Genomic DNA, 23055 nt, shown 5'->3' with positions numbered 1-23055 from the left:
GGGTCCGATTGATTCGAACCGTTCCCGAGTACGATTGGCCTCTCCCAGCTGGCCGGCATTCACATTGGCCCATATTCTTCCGTACTCGAGAACAGATCTTTCAACAGTAATGGTAAATATGTGCCTCATGGGGGCGCTGTTGACTAAGCGAGAATGTCATTCACAGAAGAAGAGTCACTTCAGAGTTTAGAGTGAATAATAAAGTTTGACTGTGTTCCTGACGTTGTCTTGAGTTATAATAATAACTGAACAACAATACACAACCAAAGCAGTGTGTGCATTGGTCTTCGAAACCTCGAAATGTAACGTCGTCTCTGTTAATATGATATTGGCGTCACGGACGCATCCTTGGTGTTTTAGCAGTGACGTCACGGACTATTCCTTAGTATATTTATCCTTATATACGCGTTCGCTACACATGTGTTTTTTGTTTATATTTTTTCACGGCTCGCGGTACTCAAACACTAGCAGTAGCAAGTAGAACTATGAGAAGGTATAACCCAGCTAAAATAATGTGTCATTATAAAAATATATAAATGATATATGATTAGCAGTCCACTTCCTGCTGTTGGTACGGATGGATTCACATTGCATCGTTCCGTACCCGAATACGCATGATCCGGATCCGAGACTACCTCCGGAGGCGGTCTCGGGTACGGTTCCGTTTCGGGGAACGATACGCAACGTTCACACTATCACAACATCAGCCAAGTGGTCCAGGGTGCGCACCCGGGGCCATAGTGTGAATCCGCCCTAAGAAAACAAAAGTAATGGCATTTAACACGGAGGACAGTAGTCGAGGATTTCAAATATCTCTGTGCCTGCGGCCTGGACTGCCTTGACGGAACAGGATCTGAACGTCTGCAGGGCACTTGCCTGGAATGCCTTGTAGAGGCGGCTGTTCATGGTTATGTATGTATGGGGCCGAGACATGGACGCTCACAGTAAAGCAGGAAAAGCCCCAGATGCCACCTACACAAGAATGCTATGAATGGCACTTGATGTCACATGGCCGGACCACATCAGAAACGTAGACCTCTACGGAGGCCTCCCGGCTGCGGGTCGCGCACAAGGTCAGGGAGAGAAGGATGAGGCTGGCAGGGCACTGTGTCAGGCACCCAGAACTGGTGGCAAGCTCACTGACTCTGTGGGAGCTAACCTAAGGCACAGCTGGGGAAAGTGGTGCACCACCTACAGTACATAGACACACAGCAGAGCTAGCATCCCTGCAGATGGAGCTCTATACACTGATGCTGGATAGAGGGGAGTGGAGGGTGGACTGCACTCGGCTGGACCGCACTCTCGCATCGCATCGAATGTTTGCATTTTTTTATATATATATATATTTTTGGGGGTCTTTTTGGGCTTTATATATAGTCTAACAGTAGAGACAGACAGGAAACAGGGAGAGAGAGACGGGGAGAGACACGCAGCAAAGATCGCTGGGAACGGGACCCGAACCCGCGACGCGCTGCCAGGCTACCCCGGAGTCTAGGCGCCCGGACCGCCACGCCAGCAGTCCGGGCTGACGCAAAATGTTTGATTCCCACTTTGTACATGTACAATACAATGTTTTGGATTTGGAAGTGTCCACCCGATGGCCCTGGCATGTATTGTTCAAGATAGAAGAGATGAATAGAGCACTTAACCACATGAACCCTACGTTCTCTTTTCTGGACATGCATGTCATAATAGGTGAATAGTCTGTGAAAATAGGTGATCTACAAGCTCACAATGCATCGCGATGCATCATGTTCCAAACTTGTAGATCAGCTATTTTTGGTGAAGAGAGGTAGAGGGAAAACGGAGGGGACCAAGTATAGACCCCAGAGGGATCCCGGTCAATTAAGTGTATAATATGGTTTAAGTGGTTAATTTCCTGTAATATAAATAGAGCTGTGTTAGTTTACAAGGTCAATTGAGATATACAGTATGTCACAATGCAGTGTCCACCAGAGGCGGTTACAGATTCAGAAGCTGGCTGTTGAGGAACCTGACTAAAAATGGGTCTAAAATGTTACTGACAGATCACCTTGCCAGGAGGGACTATTCAAAGGGCCAGTCCAGTCCTGAGTGCGGGGATGGACCTGCAGCTGTGTGTCACAGAACAAATGTTTTAATGCTTTTTATCGGATTAGACCACTTAAAGAGCAGCAGGCTGGTCGATGGTCCACTCGGACTGATGGGTAATAGCATTATCCTGGGGCAGGATTGGCAGACACCAATGGACAGAGCTATCCTACCATTGATCGACTTTTCCCTTCAGGGCCACTCTGATGCTAGCTTCCATCCAGTCTTTCATTTGTTTATGAAATATTGATATTGGCTGCTATCTTCTCTCTGAGATTAGGAGATCTTGCTTGATGGATAAGGAGAGTGTTTCCAAGACACAAGCTATTTTGGGTTTTGTGTGTTTTTCAGTAATTGGTTTACAACCACTAGAGAGGGGACAAATCTTTAGCTTTTGCCCTCGATGTCATACTGCCATTTGTTACATTCTGACTCAGGGTGTTATTGATCTAAATGGATCTCTGTCTCCTGACAACTTTGACATTGACAAGAGCCATGTCTTAAACACAACCTGTTTGTGTTCATTCTGATGTGGGTCTGAATGTGTTGAATAATATCAATCCAGACTGCACTATTGTCAAAACTAGATTTTTGGCATCCAAAAGTATGTAACAATGGAAAAAGGTTAATCATTATGAGAGTGATCATTATGTGGCAGAATCAGTGAATCTGCCCCCCTGCTAGTGGCATAGAATTAGCAGTTTACATAGTTGAGCTGAAATATCAGTATACTGATTTGTATGTTGACAGTGCCCCCTGTCTGCAGAGCAGCTTCATCACCAATTCTTCATCAAAATGTTGAAGAATTGTTGTAGACAGAAACAAACCGATATAATCCTCTGAACCACAAAACAAGCTAACACTGGCTCTCTCTCCATAAGATGGATGCAGGCAGCAGTTGATGATGTCACTAAGCATGCCTTGGTCTTCCCATAATGACAGAGAGGATTGATGCATTACCACAACCAGAGCCTTTCTTGTAGGGGAAGAGCCTCTTGGATCAATAGTTGTTACCTAGGCAAAGCCCACACAACCACAAATGAATCCACTGGCTTTTAGTATAGGCTGCCACTGATGTCCATGTCTACAAACCTGCGGAAACAAATTAGACAGCTGTAATAATGAATGATTTCCTTTCAATTATACCCAGTACATACCCTTTCCATAACATAAAATCTACAGTGATCAAGGGCACAATTATCTCCATAATTTTCTTTTTTTCTTTTTCTTTATAAAGTGGACATTATAGCAAATAGGACAGAATGCCTTTGAATACTTTAGGATACCAGTCACACCAGATACACATTTAAGAATTGCGTGTCCTGTGGCTTTGTGACACCGCAGTGGGACAGGTTCTGTAGTGTGTTTGAAAAGGGATTGTTTTTTAACCTTAACTATTGTCTGGCACACCCATCTGTGTGTCTACCAACATTCTATTTGTTTTCAACATAGGATTAGTGTCATATCATTTGTAGTCATGCTTGTTAGTCACCTGTCTGTCTGTCTGTCTGTCTGGCTGGCTGGCTGGCTGTCTATTTGTTAAAAGCCATTATGTCTAGAATAGATGGCAAGTTGAATATTGTGTATTCTATTAGACCACCCGATATAGATAAGATTTTGAAGGAGTATAATACAATAAATGGTGCTTGCATGCTGATGCTGCAAAAGCGCATCTCTTTTGAGCAAAAGCCTTGTGTAATCGCAACTTCATCTTCCCACTATCCCACTATAGAAGCCTTCGCTGCTTCATGCAGGGAGGCCTCTGGGTGATTCAACAAAGACCATTTCCTCCTCCTGCACTGTATATCATAGATAGTACCTGATGGACCCTGACAGGCCTGATTTACGATAGGGAGGCACAATGGCTAAACACCCTACTGATCTATAGAGCTATGAAATGATGGCTGTCTCCCCCTGCTCTGTGTCTCAAACAGGCATAATGAGTGGTTCCTGCCTGCTGAGCCAAGCACTTTGCAGCTCGTCTTCAGTATATTAGCTCAGCCAAAGGTTATTCATAGCCTATCAAACTAAAACTGTGGTCAGGAATTGCTGACTTTAGTACAAATATCAATTAAATTAGTCGAGGCCCCTGTTACTCAGGGTGTGCTGGCTTGCCTCAATGGCCACACACCAACGGTGGTTTGTAAATCATCTTTATAGGGGAAAGAAGAGACAGATATTAGATTACACTGCTATAATATGTCTGTTAATCGTTCATGTAGTTATTAATTGCTGTAAAGGAAAACAGTTACACAGGGCAATTGTAAAGTTTTTATTTTTTAAACATGACTCATTTTGTAGGAACTATGAGACAGGTGCATACTGTATGTATGGAAAAAAAAAAGATATAATCAAAGGCACTGTGCTGGCAGGCAGTGCTAGGGTTTAATTGTTGCAACATGCCTGGTTTAGATTCAACAGTAAATGGTTGAGAGTAGTTGGAACACAAGGCACATTGCAGAGATCTGAGTGCCAACTCCTCGCCTCTTGTTTTCACGGTTGAAAAAGTAACCCCCATGCTCCCTTTCAGTGTTATGTAGGCCAGCCTGTCTTGCAGAGACAAAATGGGACTACAGCTCAGCAGCAGATGCAGTATCAGCAAAACCATCTTGTTGGAGCGGTATGGCTGCAGGGTTATTTCTCTTAAGAGCTTGGGGGGTGCGTCTCTGTGCGCAGTAAAAGCATGCACTATTATAATTTTATACATTATAGGCTAGAGCTAGATACTGTGGGAAAAAAAGGTGGCAACTCTTCAATATTATAAACATGAATAGATGGTAGTTTTTACAGCGCTAGTGTGTAAATAATTCAACAGCTAACACAACATACATTTATAACATTGAAATATTGATGTTTTTGTTCATAATTACAAGCAGTTGATCATAGATTTGAGAGCCTGTTTATAAAGTTCAGTTCTCAATGAGAAGAGAAGGAACCATTTAAATAAAGTTATTAGCTACAATAAATACTATTTCTTCTCAATACTTTTCATGGACTTGGATAGCAAGTCTGTTCTACTTCAACAATTAAGCATAGCTAAGCAAGCATTGTGGCATTATTATGGTATTTTTATAAAACAATATATTATTTATTGTTCCCACATGGTGTTATAGTATTAATATTTGTCATTTTCACTCAGAATGCACACACACTGCTACATTCTTGTGTCTTTCCCAGTAGTGGCAGTCTTCTGGAAAGCTCCATGCTGCCACACTTTCTTTGTGGCGACTAATGGCGTGAATGACAAACCCACAGAACTGCTTCTCCAACACCTCCACTATCGCCTGGGAACCTTTCTTTGACAGGCCCTCCATTACCTGCTGAATGCAGTCACGAGGCACCGGCTGTGGACTAGTGCTGTAGGACACCACCAGGTTTGTATTGTTTACCTGGAGTACCTCGAACTTGTTCTGACCAGCTACATGATGGAAATGCTCCCCAGCTCGCCAATTCCGGTAGGTGCTTCCGGAGTCGTTAATCACTCGTACCGACCAGCTGACCCAGTCATACTTGCCTGTCAGAAATTTGAGAAGTTCCTGGGCATTATCTTGAAGATTTGGGTCTTCTTTCTGTTGGAGGAAACGTTGGGCATCCAGTTCGGCTTGCACTGGGAAGGCTGCTACGCAGGCCTCGATGGTTGCCTTCATTTTGGACTCTACTTCTTCAATTTTGCTGTTCCAGTCTCTGATTTTGTCCTGTTCATCATCAGGACAGTCGGGCAGGGCACAGTGACCCAACAGAGCAATCAAACCCAGGCAGAACAGTTCCTTCATCTGAACACAGAAGTCTTCTAGCAGGCGCCTGTTTTTTGCAACATACCTGCAACATGGTTGGAATTGTTTTAGACTGCATTCATATTTTAGGCATTTAACTGATACTTTGCAATTTATTCAAAGGGTCAAGGGACAATAAGCCTAAATCCCTGTTGTCATCATTACAAGCAACCAACATAAAGGATGTGCTGGGCCAATGCAATTGCTGTGTAGATGATATTAGTATTGACAACAAAAGTTAACACACAAGGTAGCAATAGTTGCATAGTCTAATTTTACCTTTCCACCACCTCCAATACAGACTCCCCAAAGGTGTTGTTTCCCATCAGAGCATCATACAACACATAGAGATTCTTCTCTCCTCCTGTGTTGGCAAAGTGTTCCTTAAAAAGCCTGATCTTAACATGTCTGAACTCTTGTCTGGCCTCCAGGATGTCCATGTACTTCCTGAACTGGTTCCTGATGTTCTCTTCCACAGAAAAGTACTGGGAATCCAATCGCCCTTTCTTGATCTCGTGGTCAATGTCATCCAGCTGGTTGGAGAGCACATCGAGGCTGTTCCGCACAGTCAGGAACTGCTCCTTGACGTAGAAGACCTCTTTGCTCTGAACATTGTCCATGGCCAGTCTTAAGACAGGTGCTGCGGCCTCGCATATGGGGAAGAACTCCCCCACAGCGCTGGCTAGCACCTCAGATCCCCTCTCGAACATCTCCATCACTGCTTCGATGGCTTTCTTCTTCTGGGCCACGACCTCTTCCAACTGACTTGTCATGGTCTGAAAGGGGATTATGAAGGTCAAATAATATTGTATTAATAGTTCACATAAGTGTGGTGGTATTCTTCTCTGTAATAACAGGGGGGGGGGGGGGGCAAATACAATACCAGCAGGGTTTCAGTCAAGCATATCATATGATTGATAGATGACTGTTATTATGTATAAATATACAGTATATGACCATGACACATCATGAGACGTGAATTGCCCTTGTGTCTGTCTATGACATCACTGCAGAGCAAACCAAGGCCAAACCATCTTTAAAAATCTCCTTTCATCCTTGCCTGCAACCTGTCATAAATCACAGTGTCCTCCCTGACCAGACCTTTGCATCAACATGGTACCACAATAAAGAAGACGGAGATGGACGCCTGCAGACGCTGCGTCATGGCGATATGATGACATGACATGGACATCACATTTCTTTACAAATCATATTGTAAATATATGGCAAATTTCCATTATTTTAATCAACACAATCAATGGCTCAATTGCACCCAAATTAACTAATCCACTCAAGTTACGACAACAATGAGCAAAAACAGCTTTGTACATTTGTGAAGGAAAAATGTTGCATATCCAAAATATTCCGTGTCAAAGGCATGCGCACCTAAAAGAAAGAAAGCCGCAGTGGAATTTTACGCACGAGTATCCTGGGGGAGAAACAGACACACCTCACTATTATTTTGTTTGTTTTTTGTTTTACCTCTCTTGGTGGATGAGAAGTCCGTTCCTCTGATTCTTTAAACAACAGCTTTTTTTTCTGTTCCTGAACGAAATGGGTCGAATTTGTCCTTCACGCCAGATCAGCTCCAACAACAGCTGCAGTCAAGTTTCACCCCCAAGTTTAGGGACAATTCCCACGGTTCTCCCTTCCACCGAGGAGGGTTCCAAAAAGCAGATCCACTGAGAGGAGGGGTCCAAAAAGCAGATTCACTGAGGAAGATGCACAGATTGCACACCCTATATCTGCAATATGTGAGTATGTGCAAAGGAGAGAGCGAGAGAGAGAGAGAGAGAGAGAGAGAGAGAGAGAGAGAGAGGGAGAGGGGGGAGAGGATGTAAAGAAGAAAAAGAGCGCACTATAATGTTCTGCCATGTTCTGCTTCTGTCCGTGTCAGCGTCACAACTGGGTGATTCTTTTCCTTCCCCTATTATTATGAGCAGTGATATTTTTGTTGCCATAAATACTTTTTTATTGGTTTATTTTTGTGGTATTGCGCACTTTACGCAAGTCATAAAAATGGAATTTGATGTCTAGCTTTTGGATTATTCAACGAATTTGAGGTAAGAAACATAAACTATAAACTATACTGTAATGACATGTTCAGCACTGGAATCGATTGCTTGATAAGCTATAGGCTATATATGTCAATTTACAAGCAGTAGCTATACAATTACAGCCATAGCCTACAATCGTGCATGCGTAATATGATGACATTCTTTACGAACACCTGTTTTATTTAAATGTAGGGCTATATATATGTTTAACGCTTTCTTCTTAAAGAAAAGAAAAAAGAAAAGAAAAGGGGCAAGCACTTTTTTCATTATTCTTCAGTCATAATAGGAAATATATGGCTCTAGCCAAGGCTACCATTACTATTAGGCTTGAAATAGCCTAACAGGTTTGTTAACACAAACATGTTTTTTTTTTATTCTAAAGGGCTCATAACTATCGATCCTAGCCCCCCCCCCCACGCCCCCCGTCTCTGTGCGCACACGACGCGCCCTGTGAGCGTCCAAGCAGAACCAACCTCATCTAAAAATCTAAAAGAAAAAATGATTTACAATGGGTTACTTTCTTTGCATGATTATGGATGCGAATTCGGCTCGTGAACATTTCATTGTATTTTAGGTCTACTATCTGGTCCCTTTGCCCATTTTGAGTTCCATCACAGCACAGGTAGATTATTATGGCATCACATCACGGGCTATGCGCATGCAGCCTACTGGTCGTGAATAGGCACTAAGCAGTGGTGGAAAGTAACTAAGTACATTTACTCAAGTACTGTACTTAAGTGCAATTTTGAGGTATTTTTTACTCTACTGGAGTATTTCCATTTTTCAGTAGCCTACTTTTACTTCTACTCCACTAGACCTACATCTCAAAGGCAAATATTGTACTTTTACTCCACTACAATTATTTGAAAACTTCACTACTACTTCACTAAAAAGTCACTACTACTAGTTACTTTGTAAATTTGTATTATTATCACAAAACGTACATTAACCATCTACAAGCTCACAATGCCTCAAGATGCAAGCATTGTGAGGTTGTAGATCTACTATTTTCAAAAGATATTTATACATTTTATACAGCTGAAAACATGTGAAATGGCCAACATGCATAATGAGTACTTTCTACTTTTGGTAGACCTACTTTAAGTACATTTTGGATACGTTTGTACTTTAATTCAAGTAAATGCTGAATTCTGGACTTTTACTTGTAACAGGTTATTTCTACATTGCAGTATTGATACTTTTACTTAAGTAAAACATGTGAGTACTTTTTCCACCACTACGTGTAGGTCGACCTCATAGCGGTCGTCAACCCATAATGCAGGTTAGGCAGGCACTGCAACCTTTTATGTAGGCCAGCCAGTGCCATTTGTAAGTGAAATGCTTTTTTAAAACGCAGTTCGTTTTGCTGAACTAACCCATTAAGATTGCCTACTTGGGTCAATAAATAGCATACCAAATGTGTTAAATACCTTCCATAACCCCTTCTCAATAATCGATAGGGGATTTTGCTTTGATTATGGATGGGAATAGCCTACAGTCCCCACATGATTTTGGAGGGGTTCCCAGATGACAGTGAAGTGACAATTTAAGGACGTTTAAGACTTTTTTAAAACCTAAAAAAGAAAACCATGTAGAAAAACCATTTCTACATCAAAAGTAATCAACAAACCATAGCCTACTATAAAAAATGGCCAAATTGTCAAATAATATACACATTGTGAGCTTGTGGATCGGCTATTTTCACAATTTTTATCTGTGGAACCTATAGTCAAACTAAATTGAATGCCTCAAATATATTCCAAGTGCTTATCAGGGGGGAGTCACGGCCTGAAAAGGTTATGAACCACTGGCCTACACCACAGATTAATCACTGGTTTTGGCAGGAGATGATGTTTGTCTGGTCTGGTAGGCTACTGGGCTGATCAGGCTGGGTAGTACTGGTAGATTGTGTTCCAAGTTGATGAGTTCAGTGCGCAAGGAGAGTTGTTCACAATAGTGAGGTAATAGTTCCACCTTGTGGACATGTTGTTGAACTGCATCATTGCTTATTCATCTCTTTTTGTATGGATGTAGGTAAATGCAAATTCCTTCCCTGCATGCAAATTACATCCTTTTCTTTTGAACCTTTTTCCTGTTTCGGGTTCCTCATCTTGCTTAAAAGGAGGAGTAAATCTGCAGAATGTATGTTGCCACTAGACAATAATAGTGTCAATAGTTTCAACCCCTTTCAATCGATTTACTATTTGCCAATTAAGTCTGCTAATATGCTTTTGTTTAATGCATTCATTTAGACTGAGATCTAAATGTTTGCTCTTTATTTGCATGATGCAAACTGATGCTTTTTTTTTGCATACAAATGAATGACTCCAACTTCAAACTTTTTCCTTAGGCTATATTTATTTATCTATATCGTTCTGCATAGTATACAACCAGGCAACATAGATCCATTACAAAATTGGCAAAATATATTCACAAACTTAACATTCCAAAGAGCTCCATACCCTCCCCCCAGCATTTACATAATAATTATACTTAGCAGTTGTCACATTATAAAGCAATGCCATGTAATAAAGCAATGCCATGTAACATACAGTATAGATATCAGAGTATAGTTGTGTATCATGACAGCATTAATGGATCACAAAGTAAAAAAAAAGTCACCTCTCACTGATGGGAGGGATTAACAGTAAAACCTAAAAAAGGGAAAGCTCAATTTCTTATCAAGTTCTGCAGCAAGACAAAAATCCTTAAATTACATCAAAATCGAGGCAGATGTATTTAGGCACTGTTGGTCTGACTGACAAGCAAGTGCATTGGGACGAGAATGAAATACGGAAACTGATGTTATATTTATCCTAACGATAAAATAACAAATAGAAATAACAGTCAAACGGCAAATTTCTCTCTGATTAAAACTGATCAAATAAATACAAAATTATATTTTCCTATATTTTACCATAATACCAGACACACACCTCATACATCATTAGTGTTAAACTACAGTGTTCTGTTACAATTTAAATCTTTAAATGGGGCAAAAGTTACCACTGTGGGTAGATAAAAAGAACAATGGAAGCACATTCAAAGCAAATGCATACTTTGACCTATTGTTTTACAAGACATGTTCAACTAGCTATTGTCTATATGTATCTTTATGATATATAAGTGCTTGTTGTGGCTGCCATATGTCCAGTATACCCGGTTTGCATTAGTGTTGTAATCAGCTATATGTAGTGTCAATACACAAAGGGAAATCAGAAACAATAAAATAATGTAAAATTACGTGTTTTTGTAGTGTTCAATGACGGTTAGATATTCTGACCTGTAAATAAAAGCAAAATGATACAAAATATCAAACTCTGCATATGCACAGTGAGCATTAAGAATCTCACTAAAGTTACATTCATAACTTTGAAAACTTTGGGATGATGATTTTAAGTTCCTTTTTTCTTTTGGTCACAGTGTTCTCTTTTTTATTGAGTAAAACAGATTAGATTTATAAGCCCATAAAGCCAAACCCAAAATTCTGTTCCTAGTGTAACTGCTGCCCTCTAGTGGTTGTACATGCATTTGACAAACGGCCTCTTGTTACATCCTTTGGTGAAGACTATTTCACTGAATAATTGTCAATACAAATTACATTGAATTACTTGAAAGCAATATATGACAAAAAGTGCATTTGTTTCTTTAGTGAATCATTTCTTCACCAAGTTATCATAGGTATTGAAGTGTAGATATGTGGATATGAACCAGTAAAATAATGTCTAGCTAGCCAAACCAAATACGTACAGTATATGCCCTGGTCAATTGTCCTATGTTAGTGTTTAATGAGTTTTGTGTAAGCACAAACATCTCATGTACTGTATCCTTTGTCATCTTAGAATTCAATGTGGAGATACATTACTGTTGATTATAATTGAATACAAAAGCTATACATATACATATGAAATAGCCTTCACCTCTATGATTAATATGCTCATTCACACTAGTTCTTCTAGTGAGTGTGGATGCATACCCAGTACTCAGTGAGGGCAGAAGATGGCAGAATATAGCAGAAGGAATCTGCCTGGATAGATGGGAATGTGGACAAAGTCCAAATATCAAGGACAGGTAGCAGAAGTGAGACAATGCCTCCTCTTCCTCACTTGCACCTCTGCAGAGCCTCCTGCATCTTCTCCTGCACATGCTCCATCTTCTCGGCCCACTCCTCGCTCAGGCCCTCTTCGTCATCTCCAATGATGGCGGCGTAGCCGATGAGGGCGATGAGGCCGATGCAGAAGAGGTAAGTGAGGCGGGTGCAGAGGCGCTCCATGGTGCTGCGGTCACCCTGCGAGTGCTTCAGGTACACTTCCAGGATGGGTCGGCTGAAGATTTTACGTTTGCCTACCACGCCCTCGTAAAGGGTGTGCAAGTTCTGGTCACCGAGGTCGTTGCTGTAGCTCGACTCAAAGTCGTCTTTCTTACGCTCCCGGAGCTCGGGCCGCGCCTCCACCATCTCCATGAACTTACGGAACTGGTTCCGCAGGTTATCCTCCACCTTGGAGTACTGGCCATCTACTGTTTCCTTCTTGATCTGCAACAGGGCATTGTGGTTCTGCCGGGACAGGTCGTCGAGGGCACGGTTGACACTGCCAAATTCGCGCTTCAGAGTGCGGATGTCTTCATCATCCACATGGTGCAGCACCACCCGGATAAGGGAGCCAGCCACGCCGAAAATAGGGTTCACCACGGCTGCTGCCGAGGAGATAGTGGCCACACATTCCAGTACCTTTATCAGGCCCTGCTTCAGCTTGGCCTTATCATCCTCAATCTCTTCTGACATGATGGCGAGGTCACCTATGCTGCGATGTCAATATGAACCTCTATAAGACACAGAGACATGAACAGAATTATGTGCATGTTAATCACAGTTACCATTCATCCTTCATTCATCATTGGTGCATTCCTTTTGTAAGATCACAATTTTAACCACCGTCATGTCCTCTGACATGTCACTTGATGACGTCGTGTCTACGTAATTTCGGTTTCGTGTCAGATGTGGTTGCCTCTGCAACAACCACAATTCTAACCATACTTCATCATATGACAAACTACGAAAATAGCTGATGATCAGCTATTTTTGAAGATTGAAATTTGGATTATTTTTTATGTTGGACATTTTCACATAAAGGTGGTCTTAAGTCTTTAGGTGCTGCTCTCTTTCGATCAGAATGTATTCTGCTACATGGCAAACCGTTTGTCTATGGATGCCTTATATGGGGAGGGGCCTGCAGTGTGTCCATTGTTGGCGTGTCTCATGAACAGCTGTTTCACAACAGCTGTCATAGAATCATTATGACAAGACCAACCCAAGAAATAGCCACATTACTTTTTTATGGGGGGGATTTCTTTAAGCAACCATGGGGCTTATACTGTAGTACATGTTGTATTTCTACGCAAACAGTTTTATTTCTACGCAAACAGGTTTATTTGCAAGTCAGAATGCCTTTATTGGGAAGCTGTGTGGAAGTCCTTGCCACGACCACCCCCTCCCCTGTTTTTGTTGATTAATATTGAATCCCCCAAAAAACAATCAATTGAGAAGCCTCTGTAAATTTGTAATTGGCATAATTCAATGCCTTCTTTATGTATGCAATTATTTTATGGAAGTTTTACTGATTTATTTGGATGGTACAATGGAGACACACAGGATGGCAATGACAGAGAGAAGAGATTAAATGCAACATATACTGTCGGTCTCTGGCAGCCGGGAATCGATTCAGGGAAATTTCAAGTACGTGGTCGTCATTCTACCAAGACACCCTAATTTCATTATTTCAAATGGACAATGACAGTCTACTCTACTTAAATGTGCTATACTGAGATGGACATTAGCTTTATTTTAGGTCAAACTCAGGGAAGAGAGACAGAGTAATCTTTGCCTGTTGTAATACCTTACATTTAAATTATTTTGAAGCTCGCAAAGAGGTCTTGTCCTTTGGATGAGGAAGGGTTTAGTCTTCTTGGGCAAGATGATGCCTAAAACACAAAATACATAAGATAGAGAACAATTATTTCACATCAAGACCAACATTTTTTTATTTGCCTTATAATATCACCAAATGCTGTGGCCACGTAAAAGCGCATAATAACAAAAGAAATACAATTTAAATGTTAACCATAATGAAGGCATCTCTGAAGCAGGAAGTCAACTAACTGTTGTTCCTGACTGGCTGCAGACTTCGGCAATGAAGGAGTTAACAGTTATATTTGTTAACATAGCAGCTCTCCACTGAGCACTGGAATACTTCAGCACCAGGCAGTTTTCAATGAGTTTCTATGGAGGGAACAGATAGCTCCCGAACAACAGCGATGGTAGCATCAGTAGGCTAGCAATGGCATGCTGAATGAGTAGTACTTCTAGCAGCACACAGATAGCACACGACTACAGCAGCCCCTACGCACTCAAATGCTGAGTGTTAATTCAACTCTTTAAGTGTAAAATTGTTCTTACAGATAGTGAAATATTCAGTAGGGTTAGTCAGTAGGGATTTAACCATTTAGCCTAATGTTTACAAAAACAGGTCACTGCACTCAAGTTGTCTCTACAGTAAATGTACAGGTTTTATGCGGGTCAGCTATGTGTCCGGTGGCTGCAGGGCTATATTTAGCCGGCCACAGGAGTGTTAGTAGTGCAGAGAGCAGTCAGGTCTGAGAGCATGCTCATTCATTACTCCTCACTGACTTTGACTTACAATTATAGCATACAGAGCAGTGCCATGCTTTATCGCAGCTATCACAAACACCTACCACACTGAGATTACAACATGGTTGAACACATGTGAGCATAGACTGTGGGCTCAGGCAGTGAATGACACACAGGTCGCAAAAGTTCAAGCAGGGAGCAGAAGCAAAGGCCAGTAACGCAAGGAACACCCTGCTTTGACTTCAGTGGGCTGATGTTCCTTAATATGCGTGTCCACCAGAGGGGGCAGTGATTACACTTACAATGCACCACCTGCCTCTTATGTTTCAGCACCAGCAGAATGGAGGAGAAGCAAGGATGGTCCTTAAGGATTTAACCCTTTATCTTCAAGTTAATATTAGTTGATGTGCTTAATAAGTGCAGGTTATCAGTGGTAGTTTGAACAGATTTTTATTGACAGATTTATTGGTGGTGGTTGTGGAAGAACAAGGCACTTGAGAAATGATGTAAGGCCTGAACCCATACTCATGAGATTTTTATTTAAGAGACTTTGCTTAAGGTTAAATATTGCTTTTCTATTGCCCTCTTCTGCTTTCTACTCATTCTATCAGAGTGGTTTACTCTTTCTTTTTACATGACCGCTACTAAATGTGTTTTTTAATTTGTAATCAAAGTATTTTAATGTCATTAGGTTAAGAGATTTTGTTTTTGTGTCATGTCTTTTTTTGTTAATGTCTTCACAGATGGTGTTCCACATGAATGAACATGCATCCCATGGATTCCTCAACCAAGTACCAGAACGCAGCTGTTTAAATGTAGGTAATGAAAGGGTTAATCGTTTGTTTTTGTTTTTTTGCCTGTAGGGCCTGTCTGAAACTTCAAAATTGTCAGGTATATATTTAGCACCAAGATAATCTTTCTGCAAATTAGCCAAGATTTGGTACTGATGTAGCACAAATTGGAGCAAAAGTTGTTTAAGTAAGCAGAATGTGTGAACAGTGGTGTTAAAGGCAACTTTTACACCATCTTTCTCTTTGGGACAACCAATTACTGTTGTGTTCAAATCTGGGCCTTAAAGGAAAATGGATACAACAGCACTTCTAAATCTAAATCAATAAATCCTGGCTTGATTCATATTGTACTACAATTATATCTACCAAAATTAGATCAAACCAAAGCTAAATGTTGTTATATATGCAATTATCTTACTCAAATAGGAATTGTTTGTAAACAGAGTTGCTGTAGTTGACTAATCAGGAAGTAGCCAGTTGTTTTCACCAGTCCCCAGTTCAGTGGAGAGGCCATCTTGAATTATTTTCTCTCTATGATCATATGCTAAGCTAATCGAATTCAAGATACAATTTTACTTTTTTTTTAAATCTAAAAGTATGATTTGCATGTTCATAGCTTATTTGAATGTTTTCCCCTGCCACCCAGGCTTGTACCATGACAGTTTTCTCTCTTTATTTTACAGTACTGACTTCTGGCAGTTGAGACACTTGAAGAACAACCTTGAGCCTAATATAGTTCAAACAATAGAGAACCTAAAGGAGGCTAAACTCATTAACAGACGTTCTTCCGTAGGGTTTGATGTGTTTGAGTACTCAAATAAAGTCAACAGGCCCTCTCACAACAGCCAAGAGGCAGAAGGCTGCCTTTCCCATGCTAGCAATGGCTCCCCCTAGCCGTCTCTCCATATTTCCTTGTTAATGCACACCATAATGCTCTGTCCCACCCTTATGTATTACACTGTACAGAAACTTAAATACACCTGAAAACCTCTCTTTTGTCGGCTAAATTTGGAGTATACATTGACCATTTGCCTTTTGTCCAACATTGGGCACCATTGACCATTGGAAAAGATAGGATTCCTTACCTTTTAAGTATCTCTCTCTATTACACCTCCCTCTCCAATGTCCCAAACACGAATGCCACTTCTTCTTCCCAGCAATCCCTGCAAAAAAGGAAACTTCCATGTAGGTTGAATGTGTAGGGGTGTTCATATTTGACTAAAACATTGCCATACAATTCCAAGGGCCCAAAATGTCCAGAAAGGGCCCAATTTAGCACATAGTCACACATGCTCAAAAATGCCCTTTTAAAAGGCTGTCAATGGGCTCAGATAGTGAAGCCCACTCCTCAAATACATTCTGACCTCCCCCTAAGATTTCAACTTATTCTGGTCCATCCAGTAGTCATACAGTCCATACTAAGAAGCAATTGTCAGTCAGTACACTGCTGCGTATTCAGAGACTTTCCACTGCATCTTGTGCATTTGCCAAGCCCTGGAGCATCTTTGGGTGGACCAAAAGGCACTATTTTGTGGGGAAATTATTAAAAGAGACCCTTTCAGAATGGATTTCACAAAGAAAACGTTTTCTTTTAGACAGGACCCAAGAAAACCAATGGAAATCTACGTTTCCAAATACACCTCTCCAAAAGTGCACAGGTGTATCCACAGCTGCAGAGAGCTCTCCAAAAGCTCTAGAGGAAAAAATAGAAGATTCTTCTGTCTAAAAAGGTAATTATTGAACATTATTTTACCATATGATAAAGGTTTTGGGCTATTATCACATTTGAGATGCCTTTAAGCAAACCCAAACAAAAAATGTAACCAAAAGGCACGACCTGAAATGCACCAGTTATTTATCACTGAATTAAAAACATATTTGTTTTGCAGTGGGTTCGATATTTGTTCAGTATATAGCCTAAACTGAACACTTATCAGAATAATTAGTTTCAAAATCAAGTAGTCAAATAACGTGGTGCCACTGGATTAATTTAATAGGCTGCAGCTTTGCGCCAATGTGGAGCTGAAAGGAGAATAGCCTACTCCTGGATAATAATAATAGCCCTACTCACTCCAAAACAAAATACTCAGACCAGTAAAATAAAATGATCAAACCGAGCAAAATCCTTCCGAAAAAGAACCCCACGAAATGTCAAAAGAGAGCATGCGTCATGCGATCTTCGACGCCTTTCAAAAATGCCCAATGCAAATTCTGTTAACACCACAAGCAGGGATTTGAATGAAACCTACGGAGAGGCAGAATGCTACTTGTATTTCCACAGCAAAATCATAGAGCAAAATGGATAGGCGTTTGTTTTCCTGAATGTCCAGATCTGTCTCCAGTTACCGTAGCCTATGTAGTAGGATAGATCCATCCGTCAACTGACAACATCTAGCCTATAGTATCAGCAGCCTTGTTGTGTGGACGTTGGAGAATTGCTATTTGAAATAAAACACGAGTCTGCATTTTAAACTACATAATCGTCCGCATACCTGCTCGGAAACGAAGTCAGCGACGTATAAGTAAGCAATATTTCTTAAATAAAACGGGCGCTGTGTGTGTGTGCGCCCGTTGCGCCACAGTTTCCAAATGACAACCACAGAGTGTAGAAGGTGCAAGGCTGCACGGCACGCGACTCACTGGTAGTGGTGGAAAAAGTACTCAAATGTTTTACTTAAGTAAAAGTATCAATACTGCAATGTAGATATACTCTGTTACAAGTAACAGTCCGGTAATCAAAATGTACTTGAGTAAAAGAACAAAAGTACTGGCATCAAAATGTACTGTCAGTACCAAAAGTAAAAGTAGCCTACTCATTGCTCTTTTGAAAATAGCAGATCTACAAGCTCACAATGCATTGCAATGCTGTGAGCTTGTAGATCTGCTGTTTTCAAATGGCCGAAATGTACGCAGGGCAGAAGAGGTTAATGTATATTTTTGTAATAATAATCTAAATCTAGTACAAAGTTAACTAGTAGGCCATTCTAAAGTTTTCAAATAATAGTAGTGGAGTAAAAAGTACAATATTTGTAGAATAGAGTAGAAGTAAAAGTACTGAAAATTGGAACTACAGTAAAGTAAAAAAAAATATCTCAAAATTATAATTAAGTAGGCTACAGTACTTGAGTACATGTACTCCGTTACTTTACACCACTGCTGTCAGCTGCTGCTACAGCCTGGCGCACGGCTGTCGCTATTGTTCATCAGCCGCTGCAGCTGTTATTCCATTCCACAGACCTTTCACAACGACAAGTAGACAAGTCAAAGCATTAGTAGTCTACACACGATGATAAATAGGCTACGTAGATAATCCGTTTGATGATAACCTCAAGCTTGCCTTGTGCAAGTTGAGTTCGTTGTGCGGTCAACATCATGCGCAATATTTATGTTTACGAATGCACCCTCTGTTGCAAAACGCCATTAGCGTAGCCTGGGGGGGCGGCAGACAGTAGGGCTTGTTTGTGGTTCCTCATCTCTATCTCCCAAGCGTGTTTTAGGTTGACACAGCAGACACACTCAGTGTGTAAACCTCAAACACGCTTGGGAGATAGCGATATCCAACAAGTTAGCCAGTTGTCAGAATGCACATCAACTCAGAATGCAATTCAGAAGATATATTATGTAAACTGTCTTTATTAAAGCCTACACTGTCAAATTGGATAGACAGGCAATGCCAAGACACCGTCCTTTTGTGGTTGATTATTTAAAAAACAATCTATTCAGAGATGAAATTTGTAATTTGTTATGTTTATGTGCTATCAGTGGCTATTTTATTTTGGTATCAGTTTTTGGTTAAGGTGCCCAAAGAAGAGTTTACAGAGGTCCGATTGAATGCAATTTGTAAATGCAAATACAATTTACACTATTTGCTATATGAGGGTTTATTTAACCATTAGGCCTATTTATTGTAATCATTTTACAGCAGTTGTCTCTAACTGATAAGGAATGAATTATGATTATGATTCTTGGTATGTTGGCCATTCACTGATTTGTTGCTGGATGTCCTAAAATTCTATAACATATCAATAAATATAATATTTAATCGATCTATGAAAAATATTTAGCGAAATTCTGTGTATACAAGATTATATATTATTTGATTGTAGGTGCATGGCATCAGAAGTGCTCATAGAATGCTACGAGCAACCCCGAAATCATTCAAGCAGTCTTTCTGAGCTACATACTGTAACTTGAGAGAATATAGCAAATCAATGTGAACACATAGGCTATTCTTAGCCAATCATTATTACATCAGTGCACTTCATTAAAATACAGCAATGCTCATATAATATTTTAAGTTGGTATTCAATAGGTTTTATATACTGTATAGCAGAGAGCCCCCCCCCCCCTTATTTTATTTTGTGTATTACAATAACAGGTCAGTAACCCATATTTCCTATCTCTCAATTTCTCGATTACATTTCCGTAAGGTTCAGGTCATCCTGCCCACAGGAGAAGATGGCTGCAGAGCGGTGCATATGGGGCGGCAGTGGCTCAGGAGGTAGATCGGCCGCTTGGGAACCCGGAAGGTTCCCAGTTCGATCCCCGGCTCCCCCAGAGTTAGTGTCGAAGTGTCCTTGCGCAAGACACTGTACCCCTAATTGCTCCCGATGAGCAGGTAGGTGCCTTGCATGGTTTCCTCCGCCATCGGTGTATGAATGTGTGAATCATTGTAAAGCGCCTTGGATAAAGGTGCTATATAAATGCACCATTTACCATTTTATATGGGCATTACACATACTCGTATGAAAAAGGTAGTGCACGCACATCCGTTGGTCCAGGTGCTTAGTCAAACAAAGTATAATGAAAAAGAATAAAGTCTGCACACTGGTAGTTGCAAAAAGCTCCAGAATGTATTGCTCGTCAACGTTTCGGCCTGTTCAGGCCTTCATCAGGACATATATAGTGGAAAAGGGTATACACAGAGGTTTATATAGGGTACTACTATGCAATGATAGGCTCACCCCAATAGGGCGAGTGAGGTCACTGTGAGTGAGGTTGATTGAGTTGATTGGCAGTGACCTCACTCGAAACGTTGACGAGCAATACATTCTGGAGCTTTTTGCAACTACCAGTGTGCAGACTTTATTCTTTTTCATTACACATACTCCACACAAATCTGGAGCCCCCCAGGGCTCTGTGCTCAGCCCCTCTTGTACTCCTTGTTCACACATGACTGTGTGGCCACAATCAGGTCAAACACCATCATAATGTTTGTTGACGGCACCACCGACATTGGCCTGATCTAGAGACAAGACAGCCTACAGAGAGGAAGGGAGAGCCGACCTCTGTCTCAATGTCAACAAAACAAAGAAGATGATTGTGGAGTGCAGGATGCTGCTGGGGGGAGGATGCGTGCGTCAACATTGCACACCACATGTGCATTGTTGTTGAGGCACTGAGGTAACAGCTCTTCTTTCTCTGGATGCTGAAGAGCTTCGGCACCGACTCCAGGATCTTAAAAGATGGAACTAGCATCCGGCTACCCACAGGCAGTGGTGGACAGTAACTACATTTACTTCAGTAGTCCTACCGTACTCTTATTTTTTTTTCTTCTTAAGTTCATGACTTTCACTCTGCTACATTATAAATAGAAATGTATCTATTTTTTGGGAAATGTTCAAAATGAGTATTTATATACTTTGTCCGCCACTGCCCACAGGGTATGAGACTTTTGAACTCATACGCTGTGACCCCCCCAAAACAACCCCCCCCCCCCCCGCGTGCACAGGCTGTCACCCACTCTGCCTCCCTCTCATGCCTATTGACACACCCACATACTGACAGTATTCATCATAGATATATAAAAGTGTAGATACTGATATCATAAACAACCTACTTCTGTGTTCATCTACTTTGCAAGGGCACCTGATGCCACTTATTGCTATGGAAACAAACAAAGCAGCATGCACATCCAACTCAGTAAAGTACCAGGTGCCGGGCAGAGGTCAGAATCCAAAAACAATAAAGTCCGCACACTGGATCATGCTCCAAAGTTACAATGTATTTAGCCTCGATCTCCAGGCTTTCAATGTATTGGTTTCCACCATTTGGACATGACGTTTCAAGCCTCACCGGCTGATGAAGAGCCGGTGAGGCTTGAAACATCACGTCCAAATGGTGGAAACCAATACATTTAAAGTTTAACTTCGATCCAGTGTGCAGACTTGCTATGGATACTATAACCAACCCATCATGGAAGCTCCCATAGATTGATTTAAGTGAACTGATTTATTTTGATTCAATTAAAGGTAGTGTAAGTAACATGTTTTTGGTTAAAACCAAATGTTTTGTGTGAAAAAGTTAAAGCTCTATATTCTGAATCAAATATTTGTTCAGTAACAGGGGTCTTTGCAGGTCTTTAATAAACAGAAAATAGATTTTCAGGTGGGTCGCCAATTTCATCCAATCATTAAAGAGTCCCCATTTATCAGCTTCAATTTGATAGTGTTCCAGTTTCAATTTTATTCACTTGTTTATCCTGTATCCTGTATGAGTTCTCATACAATCAAATGAACTTGGTATCCCAACCTGAATTTGTTTTGTTTGGTAAAGATCTGGAGAGGCAGGGGGACTCCTGTTACCGAACAAACACTCTAGTAATGATTCCTAGAATATAGAGCTATATTTAACACTTATTTTAACCAAAATATATCACTTACTGCACCTAACGTATATCACCATGTTTGACACTGACACTGAAGGAATGGAAAAGTCTATTCTATCCTTATTTTATCTTGCTAATCCTAACCTCTTTTTGGTCTTACATGCCTTGACTTGAATTTTTTAACAAGTTTAAATTTACTCTGATGAGGAAAGCTTAAAAAAACGCAAATAAGTATAGGCATAAGGGGTAAGGCAAGATTGGGCCTGTCTTCATGTATTTATTTAAATGTATGTACATTTTGAGTACTTGCTGTAGTGTCATTTTTGTTACAGAATTTCTTAGTGATGTTGTTCATTAAAATGTGTTAAATGAGCACAGTAATTATATTTGTGGTTCATTTAAGGGTTTCATACCCAGGCCAGAGGTCAATCTGCTGAGCTCCTCAGAGGAGATGTGAAGAGGAATTTAGTCTTACTTACCAAATGGGTTCAGACTTCAGAGCGATGTGTAGATGTAGGGAAAAGGCAAAACACAAAATAGGTTCTCTTCAAAGTATTTACTGAAAAATCTTCAGCGCAATACAAATACAGACTGGTTCCATGGAATGATTTTATCAGCTAAATTTAAAGTTGCTTTGTGAAACAGAGACTTATACTACCTATCGACTTATACTTCCTAGCACCCTACACATTTGGACCTCCTCACAGAGTATGTAACTCAGTGCATGTGAGTGTATGTGTATTCAGTGTGTATTTTCTTTGTGCTCGATAGCAATGCCGGTCTCAACAAGGCAACAACGTCAATGAAACAACTCGCACTGATGTTGTAAACTGATTCAATCATCAGATACTGTACCAAAAAGAAAACTGTGATCATGTGTCTGTATGCCATTAGAATACAAGGACCCTTATGGCAGTAGGGCAGTTAGTTACCCCCATAACATATATCTGACGAAGCATAATGCATTGTATATGAAAATTAAAACCTATGCATCACAAAATAATATATTAAATGAAACCTGTCAATCCTATTCGGAGTCTGGACGGCAGTTTTATTTTTCAACTATCCATGAAAAAAATATAAAAAATTGTCCCCTTTAGTTGTTAGTTGG

General features: G+C 40.7%; 2 protein-coding genes and 1 long non-coding RNA gene across 4 annotated transcripts; 1 reads left to right on the top strand and 2 right to left on the bottom strand.

Annotated features, from left to right (window-relative positions):
* Nucleotides 1–4496: 4496 nt before the first annotated feature.
* rpz6 (rapunzel 6) lies at nt 4497–7407 on the bottom strand. The gene is made up of 3 exons (XM_080426910.1): nt 7326–7407; nt 6123–6619; nt 4497–5889 (listed from the first exon to the last, which is right to left on the bottom strand). The coding sequence occupies exons 2-3, from the start codon at nt 6614–6616 to the stop codon at nt 5202–5204; spliced, it is 1182 nt and encodes a 393-aa protein (XP_080283036.1). The 5' UTR covers nt 6617–6619; nt 7326–7407; the 3' UTR covers nt 4497–5201.
* A 1-nt stretch (nt 7408) lies between these two features.
* Nucleotides 7409–22817, top strand: LOC308084326. Of its 2 annotated transcripts, none has more exons than XR_013933075.1 (4): nt 7409–7597; nt 15290–15361; nt 16021–17067; nt 19768–22817. It is a non-coding gene; the product is annotated as an uncharacterized lncRNA (long non-coding RNA). The 2 variants fall into 2 exon arrangements; XR_013933076.1 differs by lacking the exon at nt 7409–7597 and adding an exon at nt 7679–7906 and having other exon boundaries at nt 19768–22816.
* On the bottom strand, nt 11532–16470 carry rpz (rapunzel). The gene is made up of 3 exons (XM_080426911.1): nt 16423–16470; nt 13800–13879; nt 11532–12723 (listed from the first exon to the last, which is right to left on the bottom strand). The coding sequence occupies exon 3, from the start codon at nt 12681–12683 to the stop codon at nt 12003–12005; it is 681 nt and encodes a 226-aa protein (XP_080283037.1). The 5' UTR covers nt 12684–12723; nt 13800–13879; nt 16423–16470; the 3' UTR covers nt 11532–12002.
* Nucleotides 22818–23055: the final 238 nt, after the last annotated feature.

Source organism: Gymnoscopelus braueri (genome assembly GCF_963280865.1).
Source record: "Gymnoscopelus braueri genome assembly, chromosome: 4".
Classification (NCBI taxonomy): domain Eukaryota; kingdom Metazoa; phylum Chordata; class Actinopteri; order Myctophiformes; family Myctophidae; genus Gymnoscopelus; species Gymnoscopelus braueri.
The sequence above is the reverse complement of the archived record's forward strand: the minus strand, read 5'-3'. Positions and strand labels throughout refer to the sequence as shown.